This window comes from Protomyctophum bolini, assembly GCF_963924005.1.
Source record: "Protomyctophum bolini genome assembly, chromosome: 9".
Classification (NCBI taxonomy): Eukaryota; Metazoa; Chordata; class Actinopteri; order Myctophiformes; family Myctophidae; genus Protomyctophum; species Protomyctophum bolini.
The window spans coordinates 14,506,662-14,534,494 of record NC_137870.1 but is presented as its reverse complement, the minus strand read 5'-3'; the positions used below and the strand labels follow the sequence as shown (position 1 = coordinate 14,534,494).

At 41.9% G+C, this 27,833-nt stretch overlaps 1 protein-coding gene across 1 annotated transcript in view; it reads right to left on the bottom strand.

Annotated features, from left to right (window-relative positions):
* The window catches only part of dpf1 (double PHD fingers 1), a gene marked incomplete at its 3' end in the record, with an annotated part of 75,786 nt that overhangs the window by 32,667 nt on the left and 15,286 nt on the right, over positions 1 to 27,833 (bottom strand). The window contains exons 2-5 of the mRNA XM_080772722.1: positions 11,371 to 11,400; positions 9,930 to 10,090; positions 3,645 to 3,752; positions 1,138 to 1,265 (exon numbers count right to left, since the gene is read on the bottom strand). Of these exons, the coding sequence (XP_080628848.1) occupies positions 1,138 to 1,265; positions 3,645 to 3,752; positions 9,930 to 10,090; positions 11,371 to 11,400 (427 nt within the window). The remainder of the gene's footprint in view (positions 1 to 1,137; positions 1,266 to 3,644; positions 3,753 to 9,929; positions 10,091 to 11,370; positions 11,401 to 27,833) is intronic.

Here is a 27,833-nt window from a genome sequence, read left to right as displayed (position 1 = left end):
GTGGGGTTGGCGAAAGGGTGTTCGGGTGAATTTCACTCATGTGTAGTGATAGAGTGATAGAGAAAAATCCCATACATCACAATCGGCTTTTTTAGCTATAGTGTGGATTCTTGTCCTAACACAAACATTAACACTAGCATGTCTGAAGTAAAATCAGCAAAATTAGCATGTGCTTAAAATTTAGAATTTTTTTCAGATGTCAAACATTTCTGAGATGATATAATGATGATGGATGATGATGGTCATGGAAGGGGAACCTTCTGAAAGCTTCATGGGCAAAGATAATCAACTTCAAAATAATAATAAAAAACGGTCAAAATGACCACTTGGTCTGGACTGGCAAATTGGCTATTTTGTCCTAACATAAATCTCATTTACAATGAATGGATGATGTACGATGAGAAGAGCGCCCCTCACTTTATATTTTGTTTTACTGGACCACATGTCCTAGGAATGGGTGGACCAAAGGAGAAGTTCCCAGCTCCATTTTTTTTAGGAATATCTTTAAAATACTTTAAAATTGAATATTTTACACAGGGTAAAATGGTGTGACAAAATGTATGTTTATTGTTGGGTTATTGTGGCCCTCGCCTCGACTTCAAGTAATTTCTACAATTGTGTCCCCCTGCCTAATTGAGTTGAATATCCCTGGTATACAAGGTATCTACACATTTCTAAAGTGCCATATGCCTCTAAAATGAAATAAATAATCAGAGCGGTGAACCAATATTCTCCAGCGGTTGCTCCTTGCGCGCCCGCTCCTCTAGACCAGAAAGCATGCTGGCTAGGCCAGGTTAAAAACAAATTACACACACACACGCACACGCGCACACACACACGCACACGCACACACACACACACACACACACACACACACACACACACACACACACACACACACACACACACACACACACACACACACACACACACACACACACACACACACACACACACACACACACACACACACACACACACACACACACACACACACACCAATGCCAGGAGGGAACTATTGGAGCTGCGGAAGACTCTGTCATAGCCAAAAAGACACGTTCACAACTACAAGGGCTCAGAGAAAGAGAGAGTGCATGCGTGTACATACAGTACATACATGCATAATATGTGTCTTACCTGACATTCACTCATAGGCTCCTCCTCCTTGGTCTCTATCTTCTTGTCCGGGGTCTCTCCAGCCAGCAGAGACTCTAACACCGGACCCTCTGGAATCCCCCCTTCTTTCTTCAGAGACGCCTCAACGTCTGCAGGAAAGTTATTAACAGCGACGCATGGTTGAAGTGAAACACACACCAGCAGCAGCAAGCTGACATGCACTCAATTCTACTCATTTGGATCGGTGGTTTTCAACCCTTTTCATATCGAGGCCCATCATTTATTCAGCATATTTATTTTGTTGGATAAGACTGTGTCCACAGTTCCATGATGTATTGATCAAAAATATATATAATTCTTTACATTGTGAAAGAACATTCTTTACATTGTGTAGACTTCTTCTACTGTATATTAACTAGTAATGCAGGCGTTTAACAAAAATGTAACTCTTGAGAGTGTAAAATTATCCATTTGGTTTCATTTTACGCTCATTTATGTTCTCAAGGGTTAAAGATCTATAAGGGTTTGGTTACCATCTCTCCATCATTTAGCTGGGGACCATCTGGAACCACCTCAAGGACAACTGGTTGAAAACCACTGATTTAGATTTCACAGAGCAGCCTCTTGAAGACACATTTTCCCCATATACTGTAGGTTTACGTTCAGCACTACGCATTAAAATGAAACCTGTAAATTCCCAGTCACACAGAAGGTGTGACTGGATAACAAGCTTATTGATTACCCGGTATCAATAAGCTTTGGTCAAGCCTGTTATCCAGCATAGCGACCCATGATGTCATATTTAAACAATCAAGGCAAGAGGCGATCAAGAAATAAATATAATCACCCATGCTGGCACAAACATGTCTGTCTAAAAGTGTATTGATACCTGCCAACCAGCGCTGCCCGGGGAAACAAAACTACACTTTTAAAGTGATGGTACACATATTAACCAGTTAACAGTTTCTTCAATATTATTTTCCAAGAGTAAAAAGGTCACTTGCCTTCCGTCTGTTAGAAAAGTACTGTATTTGAAGGCCCTAGTAAAAGATACTGGTTCTGTTCAGAATACATTTATTTTTTGCCGTCTCCATTCTTTCCACAAAATAATAGAAAATTCTCGATAGTGGGCTCGATAAGAACCCAGCTCGATGAGTCTGATCAATAAGTGTGTTCGTTATCAATAAAAATGAATGAGAAGGTGCCGTTTGATTTTTGATTTGCATTTCTTTCAGTTGTACGCCTACATTTTTGTTGTCCTGGCCTGGATCCAAGTAAAATGTGTTTCTTTTCTGCAAGCCCGTCTCCTGCTCCATTTTCAGTATATGTCTGTCAAATGGACCCATATGGGTCTGTAACTCTGGGAGTGTACAAATGGAAGCAAATGTACTGCCTTTAGCCTTACAGGTATATTTGGTTCCATTTGTACATTTTCAGTGTAGATGGGGTTCCAAACAGTGTTGATTTCGTTGACTATAACTATGACGAAATTTTTTCGTTGACTACTTTTTTCACTGCCGAAAACTAAATAAAAACGAAGCCATGATGAATTAAACTATGACTAAATATAATGCCTATTTCGTCAACAAATAAAAAATAGACTAAAATGTTGGAGAAAAGATCATTGTATAAAAATAACAGATCTATAAGCTCACAACGTGTCGCGCTGTGAGCTTGTAGCTTGTGGGCTATTTTGCATTACGACACCAGCAAGGCCCGCCAAAATGCATTTGTGTCAACAAAATCAACTGTAGATTTAGTTGAATAAAATCGTATAATATTTAGTCGACTAAAACATTTCAGGAGACTAAAACCAAATGAAAATGTATTCAAAAGACTATGACTAAAAGTAAATCAAAATGTGTTGTCAAAATCAACACTGGTTCCAAACTGTGAAAAAGACAGACTTTAAAGTTGACAGAATTGGAATGACAAGTGATAGAACTGAGCGCACATAATGCTTCTTTGTTTATTCAGAGAACTGAGCGCACTAATGCTTTCTTTGTTTATTCCGAGATGAAGGCAGACAATTTCATTTTCACAAATGAATTTGGGATTTTGCAAGTGTAAGTTGTTCTTGATTTCAACAAACACAAGATGAATAGAAGCCATTAGTAAGATGTTCTGATGAAGGCCTGCTATAGCCTGAAACATTAGCATTTAAATTGCTGTCCTTGTCCTTTTTTCAAAACGCTGGTAAGCACTAAAGTACATCCTTTGGTTTGTTGAGTAATTTTAAGCCTCAGTGAGAGTTTTGATAAGGCTCCGTCTAGACAGTAAAGGAAATATCCATGTCTCTCAAAGTTAAATTAACACTGTAGGTCCAAAAAGAGAGACACAAAGTTGAGGGCAGAGGGGACAACAGTCACAACACAGTGAAAGCGCTCACGGCCCACCCATCTGACCACTTAACCACGTGCAGTTTATTTTAAGGCTCAATCAAAGATAGATTGGACGTTCATCGGCTACTTTCAACTCACTGATCTTTGCTCCAATCACTACGCTCTGTATTTGTTCCTGTTTCTTACCGATCTTGAACTCGATTGGTCCAAGCCGCGGGTCCTCTAGGATGTTTAGCCGCCTCTTCTTGCGCCAGCAGCGTGCGGGGTACGTGTACAACTGACCGGGTGCGTGGCCTAGAAAAACACACACAACAAAACATGCAAGGAAATTAGTCATCACACTGTCATCATCACTGATCAGAAAAGGCTGGGTTTCAGTGCCCAGGTGCCTGCCTGCCCCCGGGTAGGTTGTGGGTTTGAATCCACAGCGGTGCACCTGGCAGGCCAAAGGCCCCCTCACAAATGCGTCTGGAGAGGAATCAATTGGCAATCAATTGGAATCAAATTTGATCAGACACATTGATTTAATGAAGCTGCAAATCAGCAGTCCAAACAAACGTGTTTCCGATGACTGACTGACTGACTGACTGACTGACAGACAGACAGACAGACAGACAGACAGACAGACAGACAGACAGACAGACAGACAGACAGACAGACAGACAGACAGACAGACAGACAGACAGACAGACAGACAGACAGACAGACAGACAGACAGACAGACAGACAGACAGACAGACAGACAGACAGACAGACAGACAGACAGACAGACAGACAGACAGACAGACAGACAGACAGACAGACAGACAGACAGACAGACAGACAGACAGACAGACAGACAGACAGACAGACAGACAGACAGACAGACAGACAGACAGACAGACAGACAGACAGACAGACAGACAGACAGACAGACAGACAGACAGACAGACAGACAGACAGACAGACAGACAGACAGACAGACAGACAGACAGACAGACAGACAGACAGACAGACAGACAGACAGACAGACAGACAGACAGACAGACAGACAGACAGACAGACAGACAGACAGACAGACAGACAGACAGACAGACAGACAGACAGACAGACAGACAGACAGACAGACAGACAGACAGACAGACAGACAGACAGACAGACAGACAGACAGACAGACAGACAGACAGACAGACAGACAGACAGACAGACAGACAGACAGACAGACAGACAGACAGACAGACAGACAGACAGACAGACAGACAGACAGACAGACAGACAGACAGACAGACAGACAGACAGACAGACAGACAGACAGACAGACAGACAGACAGACAGACAGACAGACAGACAGACAGACAGACAGACAGACAGACAGACAGACAGACAGACAGACAGACGCAAATTAATCGAAAGAAAGAAAGAAAGAAAGAAAGAAGTCAAATAGGCGTAGAGGGCAAACATACTGTAATCCTACAAATGGTCTCCTAAAAAGGCGTCCGCCTACTTCATGCAGATACGGGATGTAAACCGGAGATGTTTTGCCATTACCTTCTTGGCTGCTGATGCTGCTGTGACCAGTGTTGCCAGGTTTTGCAAACAGCAACAAGTGGCCATGTCTATGAAAACAAGCCCAAGAAACAACTAGGCTGTGTTTTACCATTTACATCAGCTATTTGAAAATTGCAGATCTACAAGAAATATTTTGAATAATTTTGGCACAAAAATATTTTAAGATGGAGGTCCGTGGACAATTACATTATTAATCTGGGGGTCCTTGACGTGATACAATGTGGGAACCGAACCAGTAGTTTAAATAACATTAGGAAGAAATATAAATAAAATTCCAATAAAATATAATCCAAATAAGAAACTACTGAACACTTTAGAAACAAGGCAAAATAAGCAGCTACACTTTAGAAACAAGCCCAAACAAACACAACCAGCAACTACCAATATTTACAAGCTACTTTACAGAAAGACAAACCAAAAGTCGCTTATAATAAGCAGACATGGCATGGCATCACTGGTTCTGACAACTGAATAGGAAGTGAAGCACACATTCACTTAATGTGTTTTCCCCAGTAAGCTCCTTGGGAAACAGGTGGATACTAAATGGTCAAATACATAACTGGAGAGAGAAGCACGGACGGACGCATGCAAGCACGCACACACGCACTCTCTCACACACACACAGCTCCAGTTACACGTTGCTTATTTTATTTGTTTACCTACATATGGCATCGACAACATATGTAGTACACTTATATATCAGAATATATCGGTTTTATGACCGGTGATCAACTGTTTGATTGTTCCAGCCACTAAAAACAGACAAAATGTTGGTTGTCTAAACTAGACCTGTGACATTGTGCTATTATGAAGGTGTTTATAAAACTACTAGTATCCATGTATTTGTCCAGTGTGACGCTTGACCTGTTTCAGGCTCAGAGAGGATGTCGAGGACACTGCATCATTTAATCCATCCCCCCAACACCCAGAGGCCAACGCTACCTAGTACCTACTGTACGCACGTGTCCTGTTTATTGATTTTAGTTATGCTTTTTAATCATTATTCCAGCGAGGCTGCATGACAAACTCCTACAGCTGGTCCACGTGCAATTGGGACATTTGATTTGGGGGGCAATAGATCACAAGCACAATAAAGTCAAGGTCCATTAGGATGGGTGCACTCCAGGGTTGCTGTCTGTCACCTCTCCTGCATTCATTGTATGTAGACTTGTGTGTGTGTGTGTGTGTGTGTGTGTGTGTGTGTGTGTGTGTGTGTGTGTGTGTGTGTGTGTGTGTTCATAACAATTCAATCTTAACCCTGGGCGGAAACCCCTTTTGGTGTTTTACCCCCTCAGCCCAGGAACCCATTTTTGGGTTCTGTACAGTATGTACAGTATTCAAAAATTACAAAACATTGATGCTGCTATATAAATATTTGAAGTTTTTCAGAAAAACTTTAGAAGGCGTTTTTAGAATCGGCCTTAGGCCTAAATGGGTTTTAAACATCTTCAAAACAAAGGGGTTCCAGATTGTCAAAGATCAGTTAGACACTTTCGTCAGGAATAATACTTTATTGCAATGCCATATTGCATTCAGTTTGGCGGTGTGACTCTGCTCCTCCTAAAGGCAACACACAGAATATCTGAGATCACAAACCTCCCAGAAGCAGAGCATAAGATACAGTTATTGCATAACATGAACCCTTAAGGGCATAAGACTTAGGCTAATATACAGATTAACATAGAATCCACAGCAATATAGAATCCACAGAACAAACATTTAAATATTGAGCCCTTCGAGCATACTTGAACTCACTGACTGCCTAGGACGACTTTGGACGACTTTTGTGCAAAGTCACAGACTGCCAAGGACGATCATCTGATTATATTGCGGTTGCTAATCTAATGCTAGATGGATCTAATGGTAAACACTAACAGACCCTGTTGCCCTGACCGAAATGGTCGCTCTATAGACTTCTGTGATAACAGCAATCTTTGGCCGCGTTTCTCTCAGAAATTGAGGCTTAGATTGAGGTGATTGAACAGAACGTCGATGTTAGGGGCTCATTAAAAAGATCATCGCTACCTCGCGGCTACAATATTAACGCTTCTGATTGACTTAAGGGTTTTGGACATATGAGGTTTCCATCCGACAGAGACAATATATTCGTCTCTGTCAATAAAAACGTCTGTCACACAACTCAAGTTTAGGATATCAAAGGGAGGGATGTGTGACTTTGTACAGAGCTGTGATAAGAACAGTGTTCTCACCTCAGTGTGTTATTGAAATTGTTCAGCAGATGACAGGAAGGCGCTAAGTAGGGTAGAGAAAGCAGCATCGAAACTCACAGGTAAAGATTTGCCTAGCATCTGTGATATTTATAACAGCCACATCCTAAGGATGGCTCTGACAAGAATGAGGAACCAGCTCTCAGCCAATGCACTCCATGTCCTTCCTTCAGGAAAAAGGTTAGGAGGATGAATTAAAGCCACAGCCTGGTTTTCCATAACGCTGCGTATCATCATCACTGTTGTTGGGCATGAAACCTTGTATCTTATTAATGTTTTCTGTGTAATTTAATGCCTTACTTATACAGTATCACACAAAGCTAAAATAATCTACTAGATATGCAATCACAATCTATGTAAAGCGCTTTGGATAAAATGTGCTATATATGGTAAATGCACCATTTACCATTTTGTATTATTATTAATGTTTCAAGTGAAAGTATGTCTGTGGGTTTTACATTGAACCAATGGAAAGTAAAGTACTGACAAGAGCATGGAAACACAGCTGGAGACGTTCAGGAGCCCAAACATAGGTTGATATCCCAAGTTTATCGACCGGCCTGAGCCTGATGTCATGCTTGTGAATGTCTAATCTTTGTAAATTAAGTTGGAGGCCAGGATTAAATTCCAACAGGATGTAAAGAGGCTGCATCATCCTGTGTGGATCAGAAAACTCCCTGGTACCAGACCAAGAGATAATTAACCCCAGCTGAGCACTGTTCTGGTTTTCCACATGGCCAGAACAGAGCAGTTCCAAAACACCAGTGACGTTTTGTTCATATATATATATACACAAAAATACAAAATTAAATTAAATAAACATTTACAAAATGGTGTAATCCAGTGGTTCTCAAAATGTTCTGAATCAGGGCGTTAGGGCATTAAAAATGTTAAATTTAAGATTCAAGATTCAATAATCTATTGCCATGTGAGTTGACATTTGTCTTGGTTCATACTCAACATATACAGACAACCATAGATACAAAAACAAGGACAATACACTACAAAAGCCAGCAGCATAGGGATTACGTTCAGTTTTTTTTTTAAAGTGCTATATGCATATTGCTACATACATACATCCATCAGCCCAACTGTGCCTAATGAGTCAAGTTCAGATGTCTAATGGCTACGAGGTAAGTGCTGTCTCTGAAGCGAGATGTTGAGCTCTTGATACTTCTATATCTCCTGCCTGATGGGAGGAGATTGAAGAGGTAATGTGCAGGAGGGGAGTTGTCTGCTATGATTTTTTTGGCCTTCATAATTATTCTGATGACGTAGAGTGAGGAAAGTGTAGGGAGGCTACATCCAATGTTTTTTGATGCACGACGTACTACTCTTTCCAGCTTCGACTTGAGAGGTTGTGTGACCAAACCAGACAAGCATTGAGAAGGTAAGAACACTTTCAATAGTAGCCCTATAGAAGTGAGTCATGGCTGCTTGGCTGCCGCAGGAAATAGAGACGCTGGTGTGATTTGCTTATTATGAGACTGGTGTTGAGATCCCATGATAAGGATTCATGGATGGTGGTCCCAAGGAACCGGAAGGAGGAGACTCTTTCTACCTCTTCCCCATTGAGGAGGGGGGAGGGGACTCGAGATCTTTTTCCTAAAGTCGATGAACATCTCTTTGGTTTTAGAGATGTTTAGAATCAAGTTGTAACTCTCACACCATCTCACCAGCTCCTCTACTGCTCTGCGGTAGTCGGATTCATCCCCGTTGGTAATAAGACCTACTAAAGATGTGTCATCAGCAAACTTATACATCATAACTGTACTTAACTGTACTTAACTGTATTTAACCAATCGATTGTGTTCCGGCTTTCGATCAATGGAACCAACATAGTATACTTTGAGTTCCTATTCATCGGTATCACAAAGAAAACAATTTCTTTGCAAGTATGGAATGAGAAAAATAGTACATACCAGTAAATACTACATACATTTGAAAAGCGCCCTTGGGTTCATGAAAGGCGCTATATAGCTACATTCAAGCTATAATTACCATGGCATGTTTTACACATTATTTAACCACTTAAACAACGCTACGTGACGCAACGCCTCGCGAGCTTGTAGTAAACAGAAAATACAATAGCAGTGGTTCAACCAGTGGTCCGGGGACCACCAGTAGTCCTTGGGGGGGGGGGGTTCCAGTTGGTCCCCAGCTAAATGATGGAGAGTTGGTAGCGAAGTGGAACCTTATTAGATCTTTAACTCTTGAGAGTGTTAAACGAAACCAAATATTTGGTTTAATTTTACGCTCTCAAGAGTTTATTATTATTATTGCTAAACATCATGCATTACTTAATTTACAAGAATTCTACACAATAAGCGAATGTAGAAGAATTGTGATTTTGATCAACATTTTCCAACAGCATGGAGTTGTGGACAAAATCGTATCCAACAACAACAACAACAACAACAACAACAACAACAACAACAACATATTCATTAGGTCATCATGGTGGACGCATTGAGTGACCCGTGTTCCAAATCAGCTCTGAAAACACGGTGTTAACTCACTGTATTTTGACGCATGCCAATCCAACGCACAGACCACCATTGATGCCATTTTGACGTGTATTGGCGTTTTCAGTGTTTACGATAGAGGGTGTTCTTTGCCGCACACACACACACACACACACACACCCCCACACACACACACACACACACACACCCACACACACACACACACACACCTGGACCTCTGTGGTTCTTCTCCATCCAGATGTAGCAGTTGCTCTGGGCCACGCCGGTCTGCGAGTCGAGGAAGGGGAGGCGCATGGAGCGCTCGGCACACAGGCGGGCATTGTAACTGCGACAGTGTTCTATAGCCTCCTTGTAGAACTCCTCGCCCAGGCTGCACCATGGAGAGAGAGAGACACATGGACAACTTACATTACAATTCAGGCATTTAGCAGGTGGCGTATAGTAAGCAAGGTAAACACAACATAGTACATCAAAGCATAGACTTAGTAATCTAGGATCTTATGGAACTTATCATCATCCTCAGAGAGAGAGAGAGAGAGAGAGAGAGAGAGAGAGAGAGAAGCGACATTCCAATATCCAAGAATCTCTGCATTCACTCATACACTCAACACAGCGTTTTTTTTCTTCCAATTGGTCATTTGCTTTTTGGAGTGGACTCTCAGACTCAAAGACTCTCAGACTCAAAGCGAGTAAATAGGCTTCAGCCTGTTCTTCTCCTCTCGCCGGAACTGTTGACAGACTATCTATTCTGTAGATACATCAAAACTTCCACAACTTCCACTGACATGAATAGGGGGGGGGGGGGGGCAATTCAGTCTCTATCCTTCTTTACACTCTGTGGTCACCACCCCAACACCATCACATAACAACCAGGAACCATATGCAGAGGAAGGCAGGAAGAGCATGCAGACTGGTGAGCTTAAGTAGCCTGCCCAATTGGTCAGCTGACTGCCACATCAGCGAATGACGTGTGGGACTTGCACACACTTACACACCCACATAGTAATGCAGCATGTTAACCCCTTGAGTATAGTATGCGCCTTTGAGCACAGCATGAACCCCCTCGAGTATGTCTGCATGAACTAACTCCGCAGGCTATACGCAACATTTAATTAACTCATGTCATGTTGTTTGTTTCCCTTGTCTTGTTTGCATTATTTGTTCTGATTCTGAATAATGTATTATTAATTTGTATCAAACTGCATTTGGCAATTTGCTTTGGTAATATAAGAATGCTTGTCATGCCAATAAAGCATATTTGAATTTTTGAGAGAGAGAGAGAGAGAGAGAGAGAGAGAGAAAGAGAGAGGTAGAGAGCGAGAGACACACACAGAAAGACAGAGAGAGAGAGACAGACAGACAGACAGACAGCGTGTGAACACGTGTGCGCTTCTTGCCCCTTTGTTCAGTGAAGGGACAATGCATGTGCCATATGGTCACACCTGTACAAGTGTGGTTTTGATTAAAATTCAGTGTAGATTTAACTTCTTTGTTCCCCTACACCTTGTCCCTCCCTCCTGCTCTCTCATCCCCTCTCATATTATCTCTCTCTCTCTCTCTCTCTCTCTCTCTCTCTCTCTCTCTCTCTCCCCCCCTCCCCTCCCTCTCTCTCTGTCTCTCTCTCTCTCCCCCCTCCCCTCTCTCTCTTACCTGTTCTTGATGACTGCACCTCCAGATTGTCTGTATAGGGGGAGAAAAAAAAGAGAAAAGAAATGTGTTGGTGAGTCACTCCTCCACCCCACCCTGCTTTCTGCCTCTCCACCATTCATCTTGGTTTCTCTTCATTTCACTCCTGTCTCTCTCCATTCATTTATCTGTCTGTCTCTCTCCATTCATTTCTCTGTCTGTCTGTCTGTCTCTCTCTGCTTTTCATTGTCTCTCTGCCTGCTGTATGGCTGTCTGTCACAGTTATTACATAATTGCCTAATCGCAATTGTTTGAGATAATCACTTTTTTTTTGCATAATCGTCAATCATTTCCATGTTAGAAATGTTTTGAAACATTTTCAAAATTAGAAGAAATAGCCGATCTACGAGCTCAAAACATTATGAGCTTGTAGATCGGCTATTTGCACTATTAATGTTTTCTTTTTTGTTAGTATGAAGTAATATCATACTGTATCTGCCCTGTGCAAGCCTAAAAGCCAAACAGAAATGCAGTTTTTATTCATAATTTTCCGATAAATGTTGTTCATCGACAGAAACAGAATTAATTAATTTGAAATCGTTAATCGCAATCATATTATTTTATTTTAATTATTATTTCTAATATTAGTTTTAGGGGCTTTTATGCGTTTATTGATTGTAGACAGTAGAGAGAGAGACAGGAAGAATGGGGAGAGAGACGGGGAGTGACACGCAGCCTATAGGTGCCCAGACGGTTGAGCTAACCGGCCAGCACGTTAATCGCAATCATTTGAGTGACAATTATTGGTCAAGTAAAATGACATTATCGTGACAGGTCTACTGCCTGGACTTCCAGCTGTTTCTCTGCATATTCTTTTAATGCCTTTCTCTCTTTTGCTCTCTTCCATTCTCTCACTCGCTATACTATATGTCTCTCTATTTCTCCGTCTGTCTCTGTCTGTCTGTGTCCAGTTTTAATAACATGTCTCTGGTGTCTTCATGCTTAAGAGAAGATATCAAGGTCAGTGTCTGCTAGCTCCATTTGAAAGTGGATACAGCACACACAAGCATGAACACACACACACGCACACGCTAGCAGTGAGGACGCATGCACGCAGAGCAACAGCAGCATCACCAAACAAACATCAAACCTGTACTGACCCTGTGCATCAAATGCAGTCATAGTTATTCAGTCAGTTTCAGTTGTTTAGCCACGGCAGGAGTCATGCAGAGACAGAGCAGGGAGAGCAGAGAGTGGTATAGTGTATACCCCTGGTAACAGACTGGGCTTGAACTCAGTACTGATTGATTGATTGATTGATTCATTAATTGATTGATTGATTGAATAGTTTATTAGACAGAATGTATAAACAGCAACAGATTACACTCAGTCCAAAAGGGATAGCACCAAAAAATGTCCTTGCGGTCTTGTTAGACCCCATGGGTTCTGAGAAAACAGCATTTCTCTCTACAATGGTCAAGTGGTTTTTGGCTGGGGGCCTTATCAATATATTATGGGAGGTGCGGAATAGAGCGTCGCAGTCCCTCCCCCTTTCAGAACGACGAGTGGCCCAGGAAATGAAATGCAATGCATTTCTCCCATAGGATTTTCTTTAAGTATTTATTTAAGGACGGTTACGCCGCGGACAAAGCCAACTCGGATCGTGACAAATCATGACAATGAACACAATATTTTGGGCCGATCAAATCATTAGAAAGAAGAAAATAAAGGCAGGAGACAACACTATTTGTTTTGTTTTTCTTCTTATAAATAATTTGATCGGCCCAAAACATTGTGTTCATTGTCATGATTTGTCACGATCCGAGTTGGCTTTGTCCGCGGCGTAACCGTGTTTAAATAAATACTTTTGGAATCGCCTATGGTGAAAATGAATGGAGAACCATTTCCTGGGCCACTCGTTGTTCTGAAAGGGGGAGGGACTGTGACGCTCTATAAACGAATACACTAATACACACGTGCACGCGGCCGAGCACACACACAAACACGCGCACACGCACACACTTTAGTTAACTTGTCACTGCAATACTTTAAAAAGTTGTCATGTTGCACACATGCCTAAAACTGCTGATATTTACGCCACTCTCATTGAAAACAATGTAATTAAAACTCCAGATTGTCACTCTCCAGTGCTGCATGAACAGCGCTCGAGCACTGTTTTCTGTCCCCTCAATGACAATACTCTCCTATAGTCTACATAGACACCCTACTCTGGCTCCTCATAAAACCTCTGAACCGGTTTGGCAGCAGCGGGCGGCAGCTGGACTGCACGCGTCACATTTAATAAACGCAAATTGTGCGCATTATTATCTGCCGTACTGTATGTGTTCTCTTCACATAATGCGCAGTTGTAAATGTGCTGCTAGAGCCTTCTGATGAATTGAATAGCCTCTCTCTCAGACCATTATGGCGGTTTACGACGACATTAGTTTGGCGTACGTAGCCAGATCTGTCCCTGTTCGTTCTTTGCTCTATCTTTTAAGGTCTTTGTTCTGCAGTAATGAGTGAGTGCTACACCAACAGTAATGGTGCTTTTCAGCAGCATGATACCTGCTTAAAGCGGCATTATATAACGTTTTCTTTAATGAATAAAATCAATAAGACGTATATAATTGTCGTTGTTTTCAGAGACATTTTAGATCATGTCAAAGGTCATGTCTCAAATAGATACTTCATACCGTGAGGCAGTTTCTCCTCTGTGTCCTCAATATGGCATTGGCATGCAGCTACGACATTTTTTTTTTTCATTAGGTAGCTTTCCCGTTGGCTGGCACCTCACAGGGACCGGTCATCGGTGTGCTGTGCACCTTTTGCCCATCATCTATCAGATAGACACAGGATTTATCCCCTGAGCAAGCAGGCAGGCTCTATTATCTCAATAGTAAAAATGTAGCACTTGCACAGGAAACCGGGTTTAAATCCGTAGTGGAAGAGGAAAGTTACATAGTGCAGCTTTAACTCAAGCTTTTTTTTCCACTGGGGAGAAATGTGTACCTCTTTTTTAAAATGTATTTATATATTGTTTTGTTAATTTCTTTCTCTTTGAATGTTTTGTTTGTTTTTAGTTTTCACCTGGTGTTTTCATCAGGAGGGTTATTTTTAGCACTTAGCACACCTAGTGACTTCCAAAGAACAGAACACGATGAACATACGTAGACTGTATGTAAGCACAGGAGTTATTTTTAATTGTGGTGAAAACTGTGACAATTTGATAGTGAATGCTGAAAACCGGGACGTTTTAGTGTTTTAAAGATATTTACGCAGCTGAAACTGGGACAATCCGGGACGAAGTGGGACGTCTGGCCACCGTAGAGTAAAACAACAACATTTCAGGCCACAACCTGAAATAATCCTATTTGAACTGGGGAGTCCCCACCCTGACGAGCAGCTGGAATTGCAGCCATTACCTTTAGTTCGACTCCGTTCCACATAAATATTGTGAAATTAGCCAAACTACAAGCTTGTAGATCGGCTATTTTCACAATGTTTGCTACCTTCTTATGTAAATTTGACAATTTGGCCAATTTGGTATTACAAAGATCTTAAAAGTCATTAAATTATAACTTTATAACTTATTTTTAATTTTTTTACTGATGAGTGAATCCCACCCTGACCAGTTTGGGAACCACTGAAGTAAATCAAAGGGCTGCTGTTAGCAACTTAACCACAGAGACAGATGGCAGTATTTGGACAGAAACCACAGGTATATGCAAACAACATTTCAACCAATAACCCAGAAATATCAGTCCATGTCAACTAAATGTAGTATTTAAGTTACTCAATATAATATTGAAGTTACACAGTAAGTTAACTAATGTAGTATTTTATTAATAATTAATTCACAATAGTTTGACTGCTGTGCTGATGCCTGACAATAGCTGCATTTGTGCCAAAAGAACTACAAGTGCACAAACAAGCAACATTGTTTGACTAAACTTCTTCAGGGAAAATAATGTTTTTGAAGGAATGGCTCACCGGAGCCTAGCTTTTAAGTACATACACATTTTTTGATTACTTGGCCCATTGCCATTCAGCATTCTGATTTCTGTACATATTCACAATTCCGCAACAACCCAAACGATATCTGCAGGAACCAAGAAGAATCATGCCCGGACCAACATTTTGTGAAATATGTGAATAGTCTGTGAGGCGTAGTCACAGGACTGCTGATCCAGGAAAGATGCACATGAGACTCAGGGAACAAGAAGGCATGGGCTTGTAAGTTGTAGCCATGTTGCAAAGCATACAAGTTGTTAGTGACCAGCATACAATGATGGAACGAGAGAGAGAGAGAGAGAGAGAGAGAGAATTTGAATCAGATAAAACGGGAGAGACAGACAGACAGACAGACAGAAGACGGACGGAAAAACATTCAAAATGCAAAACAGCTCACCCCAGACTGAGCTTCCCTCCCCCATTTCCCAATTTCAATTCCACCCCCCCCCCCCCCACCAACCCGCTGTCTTTAGTGTTAATGGAATAAAAGTCGCCGTCCTCAATAATAAGTTGACAGCTGTAGAAAATGGCTGCTTTACATTTGGGCTGAGCCTCTTCTCTCTCTCTGTGTCTCTAGCCTCATTATATGACGTTAGTGGAGCATATGGCTGCTCCAGCTACAGTGCATGTTGGTCTTTGATGGTCTGTAGGAGAAGCAGCTTTAACTTAACCACTTACACCCAGTCTAGTCCTAGAGAAACCCACGTGAGCTGCTCTGGCTGCAGCTGTTCTCCTTTACGTCTGCACCAAATGTCTAGAGCTAGAAAATATCCCATCTATACCAGCTCTGGTATCTGCTGTTTGAGAGAGAGAGAGAGAGAGAGAGAGAGAGAGAGAGAGAGAGAGAGAGAGAGAGAGAGAGAGAGAGAGAGAGAGAGAGAGAGAGAGAGAGAGAGATAAAAGGGAGGCAGGCAGAGAGAGATGGAATGAGACAGAAGAAGAGATTGTGTATGAATGACATGACAGACAGACAGACAGACAGACAGACAGACAGACAGACAGACAGACAGACAGACAGACAGAGGGATGCAGTTATAGAGAAAGACGGTGAGGCAGATGACATTCAGAATGGCAGAATGAGGCGCCATAACAGAAGGTGTGTACAGACAGTAGATGTATAAACACATGATGGAGCCCTGTCTTGTGCCACCCCATACCCCTTAACCCTAAACTATTTGCCATTTCTTACTATTTTGTAAAATATTTAGAAATAGTTCAACTAGCCGTCTACATTGACACGTTGTGAGCTTGTAGATCAGCTATTTGAACTATTATAAAAGGTTAAATGGTTTTGGTGTACAGTACATGGAAAAAACAGCAAGTGCAGAGCCAAAGGTCTATATTGAGGTCTTTTTTACTTGACTGTAGCAGAGTGCCTTGGACATATTTTTCTATTACCATCATTGAACGCTCGCCAACGAGCACTCCTTTTTCAGTTTGCACAACCACACGCACGGACCACGGCAGCGCTTCTTCTTTCTATTCAAGGTCTATGTGGTTAAATTTCTGAAAATACTCATTAATAAATTAATTTTACATTAATTTTACATTTAACAGTATTGATAGAAAAGATCATGACATTAAACAAACAAACCAAAACATTTAAGTCAAAGTGCTGGAAAAGTTTAATTGTCAACACAATTCAATACAATATTGTGGTAGTCAGTGCCCCAAATGCCTAAAAGGCACCACCTGATGGATTTTTTTAGGAAAGTTACTTAATGTGTTGTTTCTGTATGATTTTGATGTGCTGAATCCATTTATGCCGTATGCAGAGTGATTCGACACACCATTTAGTCAGAAATGTAGTAATTAGCATAATTAATCACTATAAAAACTGGAAATGGCTATAATGTTGATAAATAATTGTGCTTAATGTGTTGTTTCTAAATGATTTTGATGTGCTGAATCCATGCCGAGTGATATGACACACCGTTTCGTCAGAAATTGAGTAATTACCATAATTAATTACTAAAACTGGAAATGGCTATAAATAAATTGTACTTAATTTGTTGTTTTTATATGATTTTTATGTGCTGTTCTGATGTATGCTGAGTGTTGCGAGTCACCGTTTTGTCAGAAATTGAGAAATTTGCATTTAGTATGTAGCATTTTTTGAAAGTTCAAAGTATCCCAAATAAGAATCCACTGTATGGCGGTGAAATAAGGGTCCCAGTTTTTTTGAATTACAATTCCAACATCATGGTGATGTTTTAGGGCAAAGTAAATTATACATTAGGCCCCTGGGTGGTGACCCAAATCACATTGAATTCAATGGAGCGACATTCTATAAATAGATATTCTATAAAATAAAATAATATTCCACGATTTTGTAACCCATTTTTCACACCTGTGTCAATTATCTAATGTGAGGCCCTTTCGCCAACCTCCCCTCGGGTATGGGCACTGATGACGCGGAGGAGACAACACGCCGCCATGGGGATTTATGCGTTGTAGAACTCACCCCCAGAATGAGTTACAGCCAAATAGCTGCAACGTACACATTACTGTCTGGTGCTCTTGAACCCGGGGATATGAGAACCAAGACTGTGAGTGCATGGTTTCTGGCCGTTTTATAGGAAGCATAAGTCCCCTAAAAATATTCCGTTCCATAGACTAAAATGTATTCTTGGTGAATACATTAAATATACTGAATGGTATGGTACTCCTGGTCAGGACGGTGCTAGAGCTCCGTGAAGGGGTCAGGGGACAGTTACTGGTGTGAAGTAGTTAGGGTGGCACTACTTTAGGTAGCCAATGCATGACTCAGAGACATCTATGGCAGTGGAGTGGCTATCATGTAGAGGCGGATTCATCTCTGTCTCAGCTAAGGGGTCCTTGGCCTGAAAAAGACCCCTGGGCGGCATTGGCTATGGGGTAGAGTGACCGGATAGGAACCACAAGGTTCCCAGTTCGAAGTCGAACCCGGGCTCCCCCAGAGTTAGTGTTGAAATGTCCTTGAGCAAGACACTGAACTCCTAATTACTCCCGATGTGCAGGTTGGTGCCTTGCATGGTTTCCTCCGGCATCGGTGTATGAATGTGTGTGTGAATGGGTGAATGTAATGCACAATCTCTGTAAAGCACTTTGGATAAAGGCGCTACATAAATCCACCATTTACCATTTACCCCTGCTCTATCTAATAATCGACTCTTCACACGAATTGTCTTTGCCAAAAATGTTTCTACATTTCAAGCTCATTTCAACTTGTAGGTGGACTACACTTGCAGAATGTTCGCCGTCCATACACATACAGGAAGGCTAGGTTTGTGTAGTTATAAGACACAGCAAGTCGTAAGTACTGTATCTTTGTACAGTAAGTACCAAAATGTATCCAAGAAAACCATTTCACTACATGTTGGCCAGTAGTACCGATGAAATACAGCTTAAATAGCTTTAAGCTTCAACTGAGTGGTTTTGAAGAGCTAAGAGATAAGAGTCGTGTGTGATATGAATAACAAAGTAGGCTACAATATAACATTGTAATAGTTGTTCACAGTAGTTTATGAAATCTGCAAAATAGCAAAAGTAGATGATCTTGAAGCTCAAAATGCGACACGAACATCTGCTACTTTTGACACTTTTTTGTGTTAATTTATGAAGAAAATAAACACAAAAAGTTAGAATATGGAGATAAGAGTTTTCTGCCAGACAGCAACGATATAAAACCTTCTTGATTCTTGAATCAGTAAAATGTTATCTCCTTCTGTTTTTCTTCCACACAGGGAGCAGGCAGTGCTTTCACTATAAATAGCACTATCAATGTTTAAGCCTGCAGTGGTTCAAACATGTTCAAGTCAAGGACCCACAAACGTCACTGTACTATTGTCTATTATTGCACTTGCTATGTTGGCCACCAGTATAGCAATAGTGCACTATAGGGGGCACTTGGCAAGTTACATTTGGCAAGCACAAGGCACTTGCATGGAGGGCCCTGAACGGCATGGCCAACCTCCCCGTCAAACCAAACTCATGCAGCTTCTTCTATGCAACGGTAGAGTATGTTCTCCTATTCGACAGTGAATGCTGGACCCTGAAGCCAAACCTGCAGAAGTCTCTAGATGGGTGCTACACCAGAATGCTGCATGCAGTACTTAACATCAGCAAGAGTACACATGTTCACAACAAGAATCTGTATGATGGAATGCCAAGGGTGAGCCATCAAATAACAGCCAGGAGAATGAGACTAGCAGAACACTGCCAAAGACACCAAGAGCCAGCAAACTAGTGCTCTGGGAACCAACGCACTGGCACCGGTCACGAGGACATCCCACATTAACATATGTGGATGTACTCCACGACGCAGGAGCGCAAAGCACCAACGAACTGTCCAGATATATGGAGAACCGGGATGACTGGAAGCGACAGTGGAGGGCTCGTCTAGGACGACCTAGAGAGACGGGGAGTTATCATGGATACAATGTCTGTCCAGCATTGCCAGAATTGACAAGAGCAACAAGCAGCAAACAAGTCCAAAAGAAGTGACTATAGCTCACAGGAGCAAACCCGTTCTCACAACCAAGGCGTCATGTTTTGCAGCTCTGTGAGTAGCCCTGAGAAGTGTTGACATGACGGGACACCCTGAAAGTCAAGTTTTGACATGTCAGGACGCCATGGTGAAATCGGATGTTGACAAAACTATCCCTAAACCTAACTCTATAATCCTAATTCCTAACCTCACAAAAATATGCCTAAAAGTAACCTTAATCACCTCACGAACAGAATTGTGGGGTCCATGCATGGCACAAAACATTTTCAGATGGGGGTCTGCGGGCCAAATATATATATCAATTTGGGGGTCCTTGACATGAAACTGTTCTACATCAATCTGGTCTACAACTGCATTTGAGGGACAGGGACGTCACGGACTATTTCATTGGCCTTTTGATGCCCCCCTTGGCTTGTTGCCCTACGCAATCCCTACGTGTGTGTCTTAGCGACGGCGCTGTTGAGGGGGAAGACATTGAGAGCTGCACTACTACTAGGCTGTGGCCAGTGTGGTCCTGGCAGACATGTTTCTCTGCAAACAACCAGACCACAGAGTGAATGAGTGAGCAACCATGGCGGGCAGCAAACCACACAGCTCATGTTAGCTCTGCCTGAAAGTCTAGACCTCCTTCTGGATGCTCAGAATAGGCAAGCACGTGCGTCGTGCGCATGCACACACACGCACGCACGAAAGCACGCATGCATGGACGCACACACACAAACAAACACACAAACAAACATATACACACATATACTGTATCATTGGAGTTACAACCTTACATTTAGATGCCATTGGAACTATTTGTATTAAAACTTTTCAAAGGCATCACAACACGCGTCACAACCCATTTTCACAACTTTTATTTAAGATGCTATCTTAGAATAGATGTAGGACTATTTGACAGACTGACAGTGCAGGAACATAATTGCCTTCCTTGATGCATCAACGAGCGTCAACGACCACCAGCTGGTCACAGTCAGACACTCAGCCTCTGCAGTATACTCTAACTGAAAGGGTTTAATTTCGATCCAAAGCCCTTGAATGATGGAATATGATTAAGGATTACTGTGATTATGGTACGCTCACATATCACACATAGGCTACCATAATTCACTGTAATGAATTATTTTGTAGACCCCCTGGCTATATTGCGGACCCCACTTTGGGAACCATGGACCTATAGAGTATGGGCGCTGATGGCGCCCAGGAGAGAACACACCCCCAGCGCCCACATGTGTCCCCAGCGAGAATCGAACCCAGGGCCCTATAGCTGTGAGGTGACAGCGCTACTGACTGCGCCACCGTGCCCCTTCATAGATCTAAGAGCTTGAAACGCTGTGCGAAATGACGTGTTTCGAGCTTGTAGATCTGCTATTTTGATGCTTTGTGGAATTTTATTGGAAAAGTAACAGTTTTTTATCCGCCTGGAAAGGAGCCAGATTAGGTGGTTCGGGCATCTGGTTAAGATGCCTCCTCAAGGCACGTCCCACTAGGAGAAGACCCCGGGGCAGACCACGGTGTAGTTGGAGGGTTCAGACTCACTGGCCTTGGAACGCCTCGGGACCCCCCAGGAGGAAGTCACTAATGTTGCTCTGGAGAGGGAAGTCTGGAGTTCTCTGGTGGAGCTGTTGCCCCCGCGACCCCGACTACGGATAAGCGTTTGAAGATGGATGGATGGAAGTAACAGTTTTGGACACAAGGGGATTCCACCACACACACACACACACACACACACACACACACACACACACACACACACTACATACTGTAGTAGGGCACAATATTTACTGTATAGCCACACATTGTACTACACTAGCTTTATATATGCCATTAGCTCTTTTCAGATTTATTTTTCACATTGAGTTTCCATATAATTCTGGTCTCCATTCCAGGTGGCATTTGTTTATTTTAGCATTTAGTTTCAGCGTTTCAGTTGTGAACGTGTGACTCGTGAACTAGAGTGAGATTGGCCGGTGCACAGATAAGTGACCGCTTTCCAAACATTTTCAATAATTGCCATTTGCTGATCTCCAAGCTAACAACGTGTTGTGTTAGGGCTTAAAATGCATTCTAAATAAACTTTCATTGAATTGATTGTGTTTCTTTCAAATATATACAAAATATTTTGGACAAAATATGGGTCAAAACTTGGTGGACTATAGGACTCTCCAAAATCACCATAGAGAAAATCAGTCGACATGATATATATATATATATATATATATATACATATATATGCTAGCAGAACAAAAGCAGAGAGATGTTATGATAGACGTAACACAGCTGCCAGGCAGACATGGAAACAGGCATAATCACCTAGACGTGCACGATGCTGCAATGCACGCACGTACGCACGCAGTACAGACACATGACATGTATCGTACAGTATATGCACACACATTCATGTACAGGGATGTGCTCACAATCACATGCACAGCCGGACACACACACACACACACACACACACACACACACAGCTGATGGCATACAGGTTAAATATAATTGGTACTGTAAATGTGCATTTATATAGGCCTAGCGCTTTTATCCAAAGCGCTTTACATAGATTGTGCATTACATTCACCCATTCATACACCGATGGCGGAGGAAACCTGCATGCAAGCAGCCCCGGTCTTTCCTACAGGCGAGACGCGCAGCCGTGGGCCAATCCTGCAAACTTTGAAAGCCAATTTTAGCCAATTAGGATGGAAGTTGGAACATGAAATATCGGACAGATCCGTCTTTAACACATGACTATAGAGATACTGTGTAACGATTTGCGGCATTTTTGGACAGAATCTGGAGGAGTAATATCAAAAAATGTGTTTTACAAAAGTCAACTCCTGGTGGCCGTTTAGGAAAGTTTGGGGCAGAGGTTCATCGTTGGGATCCAGAGAGTGTTTGTGCAAAGCTTGGCACTGACCGGGTTTTAACGGTGCCGAAGAGTAGCTGTTAACAGACACACACACACACACACACACACACACACACACACACACACACACACACACACACAGACAGAGTGCAAAACATACTCTCTCGCCATGCCTTCGGCCTGGTGGGGACAATCATCTAAACATACGTACGTAAGATATTTCAAAATATATTTTCGTGAACGGAAGCTTCCTTACTCGGATTTCGGGAGGTGTTCAAATTCTCATTTTTGTGTGTTTTTATATCAAAAGTCCATACAAATATTTTTAAAATTACTTCCTGAAAACGAAAACGTTCTGCGTGATGACGTGTAGAGATACACATCAATAAAAGGCAATAAAAATGAAGCTCACCAGTTTGTTTCCCATGTTTCTTGTCCTCATCCACACAGATGGTTTTGATTAAAGAACTACTCCGTTTTAATCTCATTCAATATGACATCCAGACAGTGTATTACTTGTTTTAAACAGTATAGGTTGTGTATAGGTTAGGTATAGGTTAGAAATAATCCACTGACTTGTCCTCATGTCTCCCTGTCACTTTGTTTACAAACTAAATGCACGTGCAGGAAGTCATAGACAGTTTGACGCTAAAACTTCAAAATAAAATGTCCACCATTTCCGTTGCCCTGTAGGTTTTATTTTGAAGTTTCAGACGGTTTCAGTTTGAAACACCGGCTCTGAAGTTTCTGAACCAATCAGAGCGCCCCATCGCCTGATCCCTTCAGGCGATGGGGCGGTAGATAGGGACGGTAGCTATGCTATACACAGGACGCATGGAGTGTGTTTGTTTACAAGTCAGATAGTCGGCCAGCTGTACCAGTTTACTGTTATGTGGCTTATTTCTACCCTATAATGTTTTCAGATACATATTTTAGCGTGATGATTAAGTTGAAACCGAGTAATATACACTGTCTGGATGTCATCTTGAATGGGAATAAAAACTGAGGATTTCTGTAATCAGTAGCAGCTGTGTTGGACGGACGCGCAGATATGGGGAATCAAACGGGTGAGCCTCGACACGTCATCATGCAGTACGTTTTCGTTTTCAGGAAGTAATTAAAATTCGATTTGTATGGACTTTTGATATAAAAATACACAAACATGAAAATGTACCCATCTTTTTGGCATCCATTGTTAGGTATGCTCATATATGATGACCACAGATGTGCAGTCTAAAAGTGTGAAAAACATATTTTTCATTGCACTACGCCTTTAAAGGAGAATTCCATGCTAGAAGGCTTGCCTATGGCAATAATGCGCTTTTGCACAAAATAACACCTGGACCTCTTTGGTGGGGACGTAACAACTACAAATAAAGGTAAGAAAGCTTTCTAGTCTGAAATTCTCCTTTAATCACAGTTGGAGTCCCCCAGGTGTAAATACTAGGTCCCCTAGTTTTGTTTCCCCTCTACACTAAATATCTTCACCAAAAATAGCAGAACTACAAGTTCACTTGTAGATCTGCTATCTCAATCGAATGTTGTTGACCCTAGGATAAGGACGCTAGTCATGTGGTTAAGATGGTCTCATAGTCCTGCTGGCTAGTGAGGGGCACTCTTATCGTCATACATCACCATACATAACATTCAGTGCTCAGCCAATCAAATCACTGTCATTTGGTACACACAAACACACAAAGCTGGTCATAATTATAGGAGGGGCTAGCGCTCCACGAAAATAGCAGATCTACAAGCAGCTTGTAGATTGGCTGTTTTTCCCGGTTACCACTAACGATAAAGATGAAGCTCTAATTAATGTCTAATCCTAATATAAACCCGATCTGAAGCTTGAACATGTTTTTTAACCCTAAAACAACAATTGTGAGGACCAGACTTGCTACTATACTTGTGGAGACATTTTTTGTCCACACAATATTGTACTTTTTCCTCCACTACAATTATTTACTACAATAGATTTTGATTAGCATTACAAAACACTAACCACTTCAGCCCTATATACATTTCGGCCATTTGAAAATAGCAGATCTACATTGTGAGCTTGTAGATCTGATCAGATCTACATTGTGAGCTTGTAGATCTGCCATTTTCAAAAGATCTTTTATACAATGAAAACTTGTGAAACAGGACGTTCTGCATCTGAGGCAAAATTATTTATATTATTTTAAATTTTTTACTTGACACTTTTGTACTTTTACTCTAAGTACATTTTTAATTCCAGACCTTTGCCAATTAGACCGAAATAAAAAATCTAAAATCACGCCAACTTTCTGAAAAATGTTTCTATATCAGTGGTGCTCAATATTTCACGTCAAGGACCCCAAACATTATCTGAAAATATGTTGTTCCAGGGACCCCCCCAGAAGCAAAGATTTTAGTTAAAAACGTTCGCTCTGGAAGAATATATATTCAAAGACTTGCACCACATTTTTAAGATTTTTCAAAAACAGCAGATCTACAAGCTCGAGCTATGAGCTTGTAGATCTGCTATTTTTCAATAGCTAAAGTATAACATGTTGCTTAAAACACCAAAAGGGGTTCAGACAGTATAAAGAATGTGAGTACTGTTTTTTACACCACTGGAACAAGCGACCAGGCAGGACCCAAACCTGGTGATTCCCTGAAGCAATATCCAGTAAGTGATATCCAGTGCAGGGAGACCGGACCCCAGGCCGGAGATCACAACCACACTGCCTACAAAGACCAATATTGTGTTGCAAATTAACTGCAATTATAGCCGTCTCTCCTGCCTATTGATAGAGAAAACAGAGGGCTCCCCCTAGAGGGCGTACCACATCACTGAACATGATGGGCGGTGAGAAAATAGGAGAAGAGGGGAGTCATAAAATTAGTGCACAATCACTAAAAGACGGCAACTTACAAAGAAGGATTCCGATTTAATGGCGTCTTCTCAGAGGATGGAATGGGGTAATTAAAGTGGAGGAGAATGAAGTGGACCGCGGGCTAAATGGGTTTTCTAACATCATGCTTTTGGGAGGCCAGATTGCGCCGGAGTACTTTGCACTTCAGATGGTTTAGCGAATGGCCAACAAAATGGGGTGCCTGAAAGTGTGCTGAGTGTTGTGTGATATAGTCAGCTGATGTGCGTGCACTGTGTGTGTGTGTGTGTGTGTGTGTGTGTGTGTGTACTGTACAGTATTTGAGCTGTGCGGCTTACAGTCACCGGTAGCTATAGCTATAGTTACACCTGGCCAACCACCTGCCTCCACTACCATCGTCCATCTGTGCAGCCCTCTCATGCACACACACACACACACACACACACACACACACACACACACACACACACACACACACACACACACACACACACACACACACACACACACACACACACACACACACACACACACACACACACACACACACACACACACACACACACACACACACACACACACACACACACACACACACACACACACACACACACACACACACACACAGCGCTGGCCTGCAGAGCTCTAACATCAGCCTTTAACCCTGCCCTGGCTGAACTGAACAGATCTCAGGGTGGAAAACATGTATGTCCAAAACTGTTACTTTTCAGGGAATGGGGGGGATAAAAGAACCTGTGTTCCTACAGTATATAGATCTAAAGTATAGATTAGATTTAGTCACAAGCTCTTGGTTGTCGGGCAGAAACCTCTCATCTCCATATTTTAACTTTATTCCCCCCAATAAATGAATTCAATATTTGACCATACTATAGCGTCACACAATACGCCTGTAGATCTGCTACTGTTTTTGAATTTGAATCCTGAAAAGTCACAGTTTTGGGCAAAATGATGAGGTTTCCACCCCGAGACAGTGAATAAAAACCCACAGACACACTTGGACCACATTCGTTTTCACGTATTTTCTTCTTTGTCTTGACAAACAGCAGATCTACAAGCTCAAACAACACATTGACGTGATCATGCGACACATGATCAGTTTCAATATGGAGATACAAGGTTTCTGCCTGTCCGGAAACGCTACGCAATATCCCTCCTCGTCCTCCTCCTCCTCTCTCCATCACTCTCCTTTTTCCTCACCTCCACCACCAGCTCTCCCCAGCCTCAGCACCCATAGTTCAATATCGCTTTCACTCTCCTCTCTCTCTCTTTCTTTTACAGACGAGTGTGTGTGTGTGTGTGTGTGTGTGTGTGTGTGTGTGTGTGTGTGTGTGTGTGTGTGTGTGCAAGTATCTTCACTGTAAATGTTATCATGACAACAGCCTTGAGAGAACGAAAGAGATATACAAGAGTACACAGTATATATGAGAGAGAGAGAGAGAGAGAGAGAGAGAGAGAGAGAGAGAGAGAGAGAGAGAGAGAGAGAGAGAGAGAGAGAGAGAGAGAGAATGGCAGAATGTTGGCTCCTATACCAATCCCGGCTTTGGAGAAGCCCCTTAGCTCTTACTGATGATTTGACAGATATTTTGTCAAAAAAAAGGAACAAAATCAATTATGATCAATGTACTTGTATTTTGTTTCTCAGAAATACTTAAAAAACAAACAAGTGGAAACTTTTCAATTTTGAGGGGAGGGGGATTTCTCTCTCTATAATGCCCAAAATAGGGATGGGCAAGTTTGAAACCAGCATCGGTATTCATGTGGGAAAAAAGCAGATCGCTGAAAATAGCAGATCGACAAGCCCACAACTATACTTACTAAGTATAGGCCTAGTTGAATTTGAGAAATATACATTGTGAGGACAATGGTTATTATATGGTTTAAAAAATATGTTTTTGAGATGTTTACAGATAGAGATGTGATGTATGATTTACAATAGCCCCACTCTACGCTGGCAGACCAATTTCAGTTATTTTCAGCTATTTTTAATGCTGTCCTATAAAATCCCATGCATAACCTATTATTACGGGTGTGTGTGTGTGTGTGTGTGTGCATAGAGCAAAGTCGTATGTCTTAGAACAAGATTTTAAAAGCCACTTGCAGCTGCCACAAATGTTATGCTGCTTTGTGGCATTGGCAGTTTTTGCGAGAGGAACAAGCGTCCAGCTCTACGAAAACAAGCCCCAAAGAAGTGACTAGGTCCCATGATCATCACACACGCACACACACACACACA